Here is a 12,815-nt window from a genome sequence, read left to right as displayed (position 1 = left end):
AACAGCTACGTACGTAAAACAAGTGGTTTTGCTACACGGACAATACACCGAGGTAAAACAAAATACATTTGTACATGATTGTAACCAAATTAAGGTAGTGCATGTTTGGGTTACATTGATTAGAGTGTGTAACAATACTAATGGAGTTTGATGACGCTAGGTACTACAGTGATGGAATGATTGATTTGGTCGAAGGCCCACGGCCACGCACATTCTACATGGATTCAATTTTGTTAATACTACTATGGATCGTTTATGATGAATGCACACATGATCCTTATCAGTCACTAGCGTGCACATAACTTAATCATTCGCAGCTACTAATCGATTAAAAAGAGAGAGAAAGTAATCGCATTTCTAGCTTTCCTCAATAATGAGCGATATTTGATTTCTGCCTTTTTTTAATTATCATTTTTATTTTATCTTTTAGTTATTTAATTAAAGTTATTGGTTTCTAAAGCTTTTGTCAATAATGTAGATGCAAATTATAGACGCAACGATGGATAATTGAATTATGGCCCAGCGATTCGGGGAATCGACTCTAGACGGATGGATATTTTTGTTAAGATTTTGTATCGATGGTACTATATATATATATATATATATAGATAGATAGAAGGATGATTTGTTTACTAAGTCTACCTAAACTTATTTTATTTAAATAATTCATGTTTTACATCAAATTTTAACGATCCGACAGTTTAATTTAAAGTTCTTAAAGCATAGATCAAGTTTGCAAATTTTTAGAAAATTTAAAAATCATTTGATACTTTATTTTCTTAATTCAAATAATCATAAAATCATAAAATGAAATGAAGCATCAAATGGTTTTCAATTTTTTTTTAAATTTTGTATATTTGATCTGTGCATTAAGAATTTTCAATTTAATGGTTGGATCATTGAAACTTGATGTAGAACATGAGTTATTGAATGAAATAAGTATAAGTAGACTTATTCCTAGAGTAAACGAATTTGTCTTTATATATATATATATATATATATATATATATTGAGAGAGATATTTTTTTCATTCAATAATTCATGTTTTATATTAAATTTCAACGATATAATCATTCAATTAAAAGCTTTAAATGCATAGACAGCGTTCGCAAAATTTTGAAAACTATTTGATATTCTGTAATATAAATTTAAATCAACGTATGAAATAATTTTATAATTATGTGTCAATTTGAATTAAAAAAATAAAATATCAAATAATTATCAATTTTTTATAAAAAAATTTGTAGATTTGATTTTTGTATTAAGAATTTTTAATTTAACAGTTGGATGGTTTAACTTTGATGCAGAACAGAAAAGACTTACTTTTGGGATAAATAGATCTCTTCTTCTTTTGTGTGTATATATATATATCCGTTTATTTTAGGAGTAATAATTTTACATATACTTACTTCGTTTAATAATTCATGCTCTATTTCAAATCTCAACGATTCAACCGTTGAATTTAAAGTTCTTAATACACAGATTAAATCTGCAAAATTTTAAAAAATTTAAAAATTATTTGATACTTCGCTTTATTAACTCAACGGTTGGAATTGTTGATATTTGATATAGAGTATGAATTATTAAACAAAATAAGTTTAGGTATGTTTACTCTTAGAGTAAATGGATCTCTCCTCACACACGCACATATGTGTATATATATATATATATACATGTATATAAATATATATAAAATTGAATTATATATAACAAGAAGAGGAATTGACTTACTCGAATCAATAACTCATGTTCTACAAAAAAATTTAACGATCCACTTATTGAATTAAAAGTTTTTAATGCATAAATTTGTAAATTTTTAAAAATTTGAAAAACTGTTTGATACTTCATTTTATTAATTTAAATTGATGAATAATTCTAAAAATATTTTATATATTAATTTAATTTTATATAATGAAATATCAAATAATTTTTAAAATTTTCCAAACTTGATCCATATATTAAAAATTTTTAATTTAATGATTGAATTGTTAAAATTTGATGTAAAACACAGATAAAATAAAGATAAAAAAATAAGTAATTTTCTCACTCTATATAATCCCTGATAATATTGTTATTTTTTTTTTTAATAAATTGGTAATCATTCTTGTTTTATTTTAAATTTTAATTGGATTCTCGGTGACAAACCTGCATTATAGTTATGGTGGATAAATGCACTCATTCTTTCACTTTAATCTAATCATTAATAGATATTTAAAAATATTATATTTTATGTCTCTAATTTTATATATTAAATTCAATAATTATTATATATATATATATATATATATATATATATAATGGTGATGATTATTAATTTTTTTTTTAAAAATTGTCTCTCACTAATCTAAGATTTTGGATGTACGTAGTAAAATTTAGATTAATTAAATATTTTTATTTTTGAAAATACATTTTTCCCTGATTAATTTTAAATATTTATACATTTTTTTCTTCTTGTCTATTATCACTTACAGTGATTTATGCTTAGATTCAAAATTGACAAATTTTTCTGAACAGTCGGTATAAAGATTATGGCACCGTTGACAGAATGGAAATCTATCTACATATGATTTTTGAAATAAATATTATAAAATGTCAACAATGATATGATAATTGATAATTTATGAGTTCGTTTGTTTCTTTTTAAATTGTTATTATTTTTAATATTTTTTTTACGCTTTTAAAATGTTTTTCAATTTTTTAATAAATAATTTTATTCTTTTAATAAACAACTTTTATCTACTTAAATAATTACTTTTTCAAAAAAAGCACTTGTTTACAGATATTTATTTTTAAAATTTAAACAAATGAAAGCAAATTAATTTTTTTTTATAGTATCAATATATTTCAATTAAATTAATAAAAACAGAATCAACATGTTATATTTTTTTATTAATTTTTTCAATGCTTTCTCAAAATATTTTATATATGTATTATTTCATAGATATATATTTTAATTAAATGATAATAAGTATTGCAATTTATTTCCCATGGACGATGATTTGAAAGAAAAAACCTTTAACATCAATTCTTAAATGATAGATAAATTAATACCCAAAAAAGATAATAGATAAATGAATATAACACTTCAGCATAACTATTATAATTTATATATATATATATATAATAAAATTATATTTAAAATTTGTATAAATATTTTTTGAATAAATAAAAATACAAGTTCAAATATATGATAGATAAAAATAATTTTTAAAATTTCTCTCATTAAAAAATATATTTAAAATGTTATATTTCAATTAACTGTAAAAACTATTTTTTAATACATTTTTGACAATGATGACAATAAGATTTGAACTTAAAGATTTTAGACATTAATCTAACATCTTGATAATTCATGAAAAGTAGTAATACAAAGTCAGTAGTTTAGTTATTATACGTATATAATTTTAACATACTAAATTATAATATAATTGGATTAAGTATACTTTTTATAAAATATAAAATATGCTTTAAATGAATGACTAGAGATTTATACATAAAAGAATTTAATAGATAAAATGGACAATTTTTTATTATCTTTTTAAATAAAACTTTAACGATTTAGAAAAAATAAATAGATTAATAATTATCTTTTTCCGCCTCCCTTATAATTCAGTTTGAATTTTATCCAACTCACATATTAATATTATGCTCCTAGATTTAATTTTAAAAAAATATTTTAATTTTTGTGGGTCGTATTATATATCTTTTTCAACAGAACAATGGATCATAGGCCCCGAAGGGCCCAAAAGAAATGGCAAAGACTCCTAAGGTTGAAGATAGATAAATTAATTCGCGCTGTTATTACACTTCTTTAATCGTTTTAATTTAAATTTTTTATGGGCCCTGATTTTCTGTACAGAGGAGGGCCTAAGCCTATGGCCCAGAAAGAAAAACCCAACTAAGAGACACTAATTCTGGGTTAGCCCGTGGAATTGCGAAGGCAGGCATGTGAGTGCTAATCGATCCCAAATGAAAGTCTGTTTCTGTTATCACAAATCTATGCTTTAATCAATTATTTGTTTCTTATACCTCTATTCATTTTTGTTTTGTTTATTCTCTATGTTAAAAATTCTACGTTCTTCTAATTTATATATATAAAATTTCATTTTATGTTTTAATTGCTTTTGTTTCTTGTTAAATTGGTGAGAATGTAGAACTATTGTAAAATGGAAATATAAGGGCTAAATCATATATAACGTATATATGATGTGGCGTTTTTTGTTTTTTTAGCTAAACGAATCTCAATTAAACATTTGGGTATGATGTGGCGTTCAGTAGCAAAAGTTATGATAAAAGTAGTAGGACTTTTTTGGGTATATATTTTAGTGGTAATTTTACATTTAAATTGTTTTTTTATAAATTATAAATTACTTACACCTTTTAAATAATTATCTTATTTTACTTTTATTTTTTATTAATTTTTTTAAAAAGAAAAACACACTTTTAAATAACATTTTTGTTTAATAACAGAGACTGCCTTTTTCCGTTAATGAAAGGTAACTCATAACTCATAACATCTGATTTATAAAATCATAGCATTCATGAAATGGAATTTTTTGTCTCCTTCCTCGATTAACATGTTTCTTTACGTATACAAAAGTTATTTAATTCTTTCCATCCAATAGGTTGTCATATTTATTTTTAAATGTGTAAATTCTAATTCTATCTTTCTAGTTCACCTCAGAAAATAATTTAATTAAACAGCCATTTTACAGTATTATTTAATTGTAAAGAAGAAGAAGGCCCTCATTCTCGAATCCTCTTATCTATTCGGAAACATTGTGTAGAAGCCTCTAAAGTCTAAACTTTTGTTTTGTGGGAGAGAAATAGATAGGTGAAGAATAATCATGGGGAACATCCCAATGGAGAATGGCTAGGCTCCAAAATCCGAATCAAAGTTGATGTGTGTCAATCAGATAAGGAAAAAAAGAAGAAGATAAATCTACGTAATTGAGATTATCATGCATAGCCATGCCCATGTGTCTATCCACTTGACTTTATCAGTTTCTGTGGCTTCTTTTCATTAAATAAGAATGAAAAGCGTTTAGGGGTTTGTTTGATTAAAAGATGAGAGAGGTTTTAATGAAGGGAAGGGAAGAAGAGGAGTAAGATATTTTGTTTAATTAAGAAAAAAGTAAATGTTTTCTTATTCATAAAGAAGGAAGAAAGACTTTTAAAATCAACAGATATTTTGGACATTATATTAACAATGTTTTATAATTCATCTTTTCCCTCCAAATTCTCTCAATGTTGAAGTGAGGGCTAAAACTAGCTACGATCTCACTATCATAACTTCCTAAAAAATAAATCAAATGATTTTTTTTTTGTCTTCCTTGCCATCCATTCCTCTTTAACCAAACACTATGTAAATTAAAAGATGTTTAAATTAATTACTTACATGATAATGGGTTGACCTAGTGCTAGGATTGATTCTCACAATATAAAAAATAAGTTTAATCATGTCATTACAATATAAAAAAATACTTGATTAGTGAAAATCATGTTTTCTAAATATAAAATATTGGTATTTAATTTTCTGGTAAGCCTACCAAATCTACTATAGAATATTTGAAATACAAGTGTTATATCCACATAGACTTGTCAAATATTTTATAATTTTTCTTATTCTAATTAAAAACTTGTAAAAGAAATATTTACATTTGTATATAAATTTATTGTTTTAAAGTTTGAACGTTAAACTAATTAATAACGAAACAAATATTAAAATACAAATATAAAGTTTAAATAAATTATTGATAAAGATATATATTTCTACATTTTAAAATAAAATCATTTAAAAACAATTGATTAGGAACAATAAAATTTTGTGTACGTAAAGTAAGATTTCAATGGAAAAAGGTAGCAAAAATTTTCCATTTCATGATCAGAACTTAATACAATGATATTATAAATCACGATTCCTTGGGAGCTGAGTGAACAAACATGTTGTGATGGATGAAAACGACCTTTGGGACGTGGCATCAACACTCAGTGCCACCATTGCAACACCTCATTCATTCGTTTTGCCACTGAACGCCACATCAGACACAAATGTTTAGATGAGAGGCGTGGAGGTGGTGTGCCCTCATTTTGTTTTTTTAGTTTAATTAAACACATTAATAAAAAGTATTTTTTAGCTATTAATTAACTAATTTTAGTTATATAATACCAACTCATAATGAGATATTAGTATATAAATGTTGAGGATGAAAAATGATGGGAAGCAAAGAGAGTTTAGTGGAAAGACGTAGAAAGTTATAGAAAGCAACGTGTTACGTGTCATAAGAAAATCCTGGAAAACACTAGAGAGTTGATTTTGTTGGGTATATAAAGCTACGTGTGCTTGTGAAGAGAGCATAGAACTGAAGAAGCATTGATCGAAATAACATCTCAGTAGCATGTCTCTTATTCCGAGCCTCTTGGGTGGTCGACGAAGCAACGTGTTCGACCCTTTTTCTCTTGACGTATGGGACCCTTTCGTGGGGTTTCTTGGGAACGCGCCTTCCTCGGGTGGTGAAGGCAGTGCCATAGCCAACACGCGCGTCGACTGGAAGGAGACGGCGGAGGCGCACGTGTTCAACGTGGACCTTCCTGGGCTGAAGAAGGAGGAGGTGAAGGTGGAAGTGGAAGATGGAAGCATTCTGCAGATTAGTGGAGAGAGGAGCCGAGAGAAGGAAGAGAAGGATGATAAATGGCACCGCGTTGAAAGAAGCAGTGGCAAGTTCGTCAGAAGGTTCAGGCTTCCCGAGAATGCCAAAATGGATCAGGTTAAGGCTGCCATGGAGAATGGGGTGCTAACTGTTACTGTTCCTAAGGAAGAACAGAAGAAGCCTGAGGTCAAGTCTATTCAAATCTCTGGTTAGATCTTTTGTTCCCTTGCCGCATCCATGTTCCGCCTTCTAAACAAGTATCGTGTCTTCTGTGTGTTTATGTCACCTTATGTATTGTGGTCATGTCTGGATTTTAAATTCCACTGCTTATTGTAAGATTTTCCCTATGTATCAATAAACTGTTGTTGCTTTATCTAAATCTCTCATTTCAGTCCTATCGGGATAAGTATTTACTATTTAGACATTTCTGCATTTGACCACAAGTCTCTCAACCACAGAATTAGCAGAACACATAAAGTGTAGTTTCATGGTGCATGAGACATATCTCGAACAATCAAGCTTCCCAGAGAAGCAAGCTTTGTTAGTAAGCAAACCATTTTTAGCAATCTTCCAGGGAATGATCTCAATCCTGTCTGCACCCTTCCAAGGCCAAATGGCGTTATGAAGGGGAACTCTAGGATGATACCTATTTCACATACAAATTATAGGCAGATGCAGAAGAAAAAAGCCCGTCATTTGTCTTTCCTCAAAGGGAGACAGCTACTCAAATATACAAGATACTAGTCACCAATTAATCAACACAACATTCTTAATATTCTAGTTAAGAGTTCTGCAACTGCAACAGTATATGGGCGATATAAGTTTTTAAAATTACCAATAGGATCTATGTAGATCATCTACAAATATGGAGACTTGGAATTACATCAGAGAGAAAAAGATTGGCTACTAAGACATTCAAATCTGGTAGGTTATCATGGTATTAGAAGAAAACCTTCTGCATCATTTTTTCCCCTTCCAATTAATGTAAGATAGCATCAAAAGTCCTTTTTTACTTGAAGATAAATCTCAATTAACGCGTTTACACCCAATGAATTCGACTTGAGCATCAAACTAAATTCTAGATCAAGTTACGTTTGACTTGATCACAACATACCCTTAGATTATCCTAGGATTTACACTTTTTATTTTTTTTTTATTTACATCAAGTTTCCAATGAGCGTTATAAATTTTACGTTCTACATTTGTAGCAAGAAAATCACCTTGAAGTGAAGGAATTAAGTCACTTAACATATACCATATATCCCCTACAAGCCCCTGAAATGGGAACATGGGATGGATGGTCATACAAAATGGAAGGCTCAGATTCACACTTCTTCGTCGTCATCATCATGATCACTTTGATCACTTACACTTGAATCATCCACGTTAACCGCAGCTACTTTGGAAACACTGATCTTAAAAGAAGCAGATTGAATCTTATGGGGCAACTTTGCATTGTTTGTAGCCACCCCACACTCTGCTAAGCCCTTCTCTTCCTCTCTCTTCAAATCACTAGGGGGTAGGAAGCAATCCATGGACAACCCTTTGATGTTGAAATCCACTTCTTCAATTTTCCAAACCTCGTTTATTCTGGTCCTGGAATGGCTCTCAGGGCCTTCACCGAACCTTGACAATGTCACCCAAGTCTTCCCCGCGTGTGCTATGTTAATGCCATCCACGGTTTTGTAGTCCTGTATTAGAGACTCCATGTTGGTTTCCCAGAATATGGCGTCACTTGTTGAGGATTTGAGTTTGAGCAAGTGAGAGTCTTCTAACTGGACCAAGAGACCCGTTCTCTGGCTGAAATAGCCCCACACCGTGTGGCGAATAATCTCTACGTTGCTGCTACTTCTTGTTCGGAGTGAAGTGAAATCAGCTTCGAGTTTTAGTACGAAACATTCTTCGTTATTCACCGTCTTCTCCCCAATGCATACGGAGTTGTCGAACAAATTGGCTGTGGACCTTGGATCGAGACCCTGTTCGAATGGCATAAACTATTGAGAGATCTATACAATAGGCAACATTATTTATATATCTATATATTTCATACTCATAATGTGGATATAGTAATGTGTATGTGTTATTATTTGACATTAGCTAGTATTTTAAAAATCATTTATCAAAGGAATTGGGTGCATCAAATTAGTGATGGGGAGGACACCAATGCCCTTCTTTATAAGCCTTTTTTTGCTAGCCAAACTTCATGTCATAGCAATAAGCAAAAGATGCCTTAATGCGATTAACTTGGTTGTCAACCATTAGAAGGTTTGGGAGGACACAAGAAAAAAAAAATGGTATTTTGAAAAACGGAGGCAAGTTGTCATGCACTGAGGAATGAAGATAAATATTGTTGACTTATAGGGTCTAGCAAATTGCTGACTTCTAGGAATGACGATAAATATTGTTAACTACTGAATTGGAGGAATTATACATTTGGCTTCGGACTGAATAGACTAAATAAGGAAGAAATTTTCTTGCATTGCATATGAAATTGTTGACTTGTTATTAGAAGTAGACACCTTCGCGTTCAGGGAGGGTTAAGTTATTAATTACTATGAAAAACAATTAGAAAAGTGAATTGACTTTTTCTATATATTTTTTTTCCTGTTATTTGTTTTTGAAAAGGGAAGCACTTGGTTTTGGGAGGGTGGATTTGGTTAGGCAGCGTTTGGTTTGGTTTGAGGAGGCTGACAACATGCAAAATAGCTTTTCCGTGTTATCGGAAGCTATCTATACCTTTATGCTATAAACAAAAAATAAAAAAAACGAGTGAAGTGGGAATGCAGCATACTATATGATATGGGAATGCATTCAATTGACAATCAGAGTAAATCAGGTTAAAGTAACCGGAATTGATACAAGAACACGGTTTTTTGAATCCCTTTGCCGCATTCATAAATGTAAAAGAAACAGAGAAAAAAAAAACCAAAGTCATGCATTTTCTCAGTTCAAACGTAACAAACTTAGCCGACAGCAGGAATTTAGTATGAGATTGAGAAAGAAAAAAAAAATGTAAAGTTGGGCGAATCATCTTTAACCCCAATGTTCCCACAGGCAAAATATACATATATGATACCAAATCCTAATCATAATTAATCATGTTGTATAATGAAAAACATAAAAACACACGTTAGACACACACATCTGGTATATTTCATAGCTTTAATTAAAGCGAGAGAGAAGAAAAAAAGGAAAGGTGAATTTAAAATTGGGATTACCTGAAGTAAACGCCTAAGTGGTCTTGGTGGGCCACGAGAAGCATGAGAATGGTGCCAAGGTGTTTGCCTCCATGCCACTTTCCCATCACTCCCGGCACTGATTTTGTAGCCAGAAACAACCAGCTCCAAGCTCCACAGTTCTGGTTTCTTCTGCCACACAACAAACCCCCCCACTTCACCCTTCATCTGCACCTTCTTCACCATCTTCTTGCTACTCACACATTCTTCCCCTGCTGAAAACTCTGAAGTCCCTACTCTCACCTCCCCCATTGCATACATGCTTTCCACCCTATTCAAACCACTCTCCCCTCCCACAGCCGCCACGTACTGTTTCACTATATATTTCGCCATCGAAGCCTCCTTCACAACACACAATCAAAGAGTTAAAATTCAGATACATACACATATATCTACTCAAATTATCATAAATCTTTGTTATAAAAAAAAAAAAGGGAAAAACTTAGGATAATAAAAATTTATGTTAAAGATCAACATAGATAATTGAGATGAAACTTTAATTCTAATAGGAAAATACCATAAGAAAATGTATCTAAATTTTGTAAAAAAGAAAAAAAAAAGAGTGTTGGTGTTGGGTTAGTCATTACTAACAATGTTGTGGGATTTAACGTTGATGGGTTGGTTGTGAGAGGTGATGGGGAGAGGGATCAATGGGGCTCCCACAACACCGAGCAAGAGTTGGATGTCTCCGAAGAGTGAAGATGATCTTGAAGATTCAACGTTTGGCTTCATCCATGACTTCATGTTATGCCAAGCTCTGCTGGGTCCGCTCTTGATAGTGAAAATCTCTTCTGGGATGGGAACCTCAAGCACCGTTTCCAGCCCATCCTCGCGAGTAAGATTGGGACAGAGTTTCCTCATAGCAGAAACTAAAGAAAACGTATTTTGGTGGATTTTGGAAATAGCATGCACCCAAGAAAGACTTTGGAGATAAAAAAAGGGAGGAAAAATCTTGAATTAAAAGGGAGAAGGAACTTGGTATTGGTAATAGTTATTTGGTGTTGAGTATGTAACTTTGGAAAAAGATTAACAACCAAACTACGGGGAAGGGACCCTCACTTGTCTATGTCGTCGTGTTGGCACGCTTCTCACACTATATAACTTGTTATGCCCAACTTAACTTACGGTTTCCATTTTAAATTAAGGTACTTGTTTCTAGTATAATTTTAAGATTCCACTGTCAGCTTATTTATTTAATTTTTTTTTTCTAAAGGGGACATGCTAAGGTAGGTTGTTGAGATTAAGTAAAGTCTGGTGCATTTATCTTTATTTATCTGGCAGAAAATGAAAGCCCAAAATCGTTATAAAAGTCCTCCAGTTCATACCTTGTTAGTTTTCCTTTTCTTTAAGCATAAAATTATATGTCTCGGTATAAATTTATAATTTTTTTTAAATCACTTATCTCCTTTAAAATAACATTATTATTTAAAGTGAAAAAAAAGAGAAAAAATAAAAATTGATTATATATGTGTCCATCTTTTATTTTGAACTACTTATAGCACTGTTAACTTTATAAATTTGTTACTATTTTTTAATTTTAAAAATAATAATTTTTATTTTATTAAAACTGTTTCTTGAAATTGTTATAGTTTTTAAATCACAATAAGTATGATATTTAGGATATAATATTGACTAAGAGAACAAATCTTATTCAATGGTTAATACTTGAATTAATAATTTGTTATCTCAGATAAATAATATTATCTATATAAGAGGTTGTATATGTCACTTAAATAAACAAATAAGGGAGATTGTGTTCACTTAAAAACTAAAGAGATGTTTCATTTAAAAAGATTCTAAGGGAGGTTAGTAAAATTTTTTCATTAAAAAATGATACTAATCTATCAAGTAATTTAGAGGCACACCAATTTTATTTTGGTAATCCGTTTATTAATGAATATATGCAAAGTTCTAGTATTGTACCTCACCAATATCAATTTATTTCTCAAATAAAATCAATTAAGACAAAATAGTGTTAAAGATAAAGTTAAAACACTTAGGCATATGAATAAGTAATTATTTTCTCCCTTATTTTTGTTTGTTTTAGCAAAGAAAAAAGACATGTCCTATACTTTCCTTTTTGTAATCGATAAATAAATAAACATATGCAAAATTTTGATAAACTATATTACAAATATTAATTTGGTTTTCATATTAATTTAATCAAAGATAAAATAAAGTGTTGAAAATAAAGTTAAACGATTTTAAATTATTCACACGTGAATAAGTAACTCATTTTTTACTTAATAATGTTTGTTTTAATAAGGAAAGACGATATGTGAGTCTTGCAATTTCTTTATCATAATTAATTAATAAAGGATCATATGTAGAGTTCTAGTAACATATACATATGGTTCTCAAATCAAATCAATCAAAACATAATAATGTTTGGAGATGAAGTTAAATGCTTATACACATGAATGAATAACTCGTTTTCTCACTTATTTATGCTTGTTTTACTGAAAAAAAAAAAGAAAACATGTGAGCCCAATAATTTCCTTTTTGTAATTGATTAATAAAGGATCATATGCAGAGTTCTGGTAACGTACATCACCAACACCAATATGGTTCTCAAATCAAACTAATCAAAACAAAACAGTCTTCGAGATGAAATTAAAACGCTTACACATGTGAATAAGTAACTCGCTTCTCACTTATTTCTGCTTGTTTTGGTGAGGAAAAGAAGACATGCGAGTCCTACGATTTCTTTTCCAATATTAATTAACAAAGAAACATAGGCAGAGTTTGGGTAACGTACATCATCAATACCAATATGGTTTTCAAATCAAACGAATCAAGACAAAATAGAGTATTAGAGATGAAGTTAAAATGCTTATGCATGTGAACAAGTAACTCATTTCTCACTAGGTTCTACAATTTTCTTTTCATAATCAATTAACAAAGGAACTTGTGTAGAGTTTTAGTAACG

At 29.9% G+C, this 12,815-nt stretch overlaps 2 protein-coding genes across 2 annotated transcripts; one reads left to right on the top strand and one right to left on the bottom strand.

The window, feature by feature from the left end:
* The first annotated feature begins 6,343 nt into the window (after nt 1–6,343).
* On the top strand, nt 6,344–7,029 carry LOC109813891 (18.2 kDa class I heat shock protein). Its single transcript, XM_020378172.3, has one exon. It carries the CDS (start codon nt 6,399–6,401, stop codon nt 6,861–6,863), a length of 465 nt encoding a protein of 154 aa, XP_020233761.1. The 5' UTR covers nt 6,344–6,398; the 3' UTR covers nt 6,864–7,029.
* A 743-nt stretch (nt 7,030–7,772) lies between these two features.
* Nucleotides 7,773–11,074, bottom strand: LOC109813890 (uncharacterized). The gene is made up of 3 exons (XM_020378171.3): nt 10,478–11,074; nt 9,869–10,228; nt 7,773–8,626 (listed from the first exon to the last, which is right to left on the bottom strand). Exons 1-3 carry the CDS (start codon nt 10,745–10,747, stop codon nt 7,976–7,978), a joined length of 1,281 nt encoding a protein of 426 aa, XP_020233760.1. The 5' UTR covers nt 10,748–11,074; the 3' UTR covers nt 7,773–7,975.
* Nucleotides 11,075–12,815: the final 1,741 nt, after the last annotated feature.

This window comes from Cajanus cajan, chromosome 9 (assembly GCF_000230855.2).
Source record: "Cajanus cajan strain Asha chromosome 9, NIPB_CcT2T_4, whole genome shotgun sequence".
Taxonomy (NCBI): Eukaryota; Viridiplantae; Streptophyta; class Magnoliopsida; order Fabales; family Fabaceae; genus Cajanus; species Cajanus cajan.
Note: the sequence above shows the minus strand (reverse complement) of the source record. Positions and strands in the feature narration are given on the sequence as shown.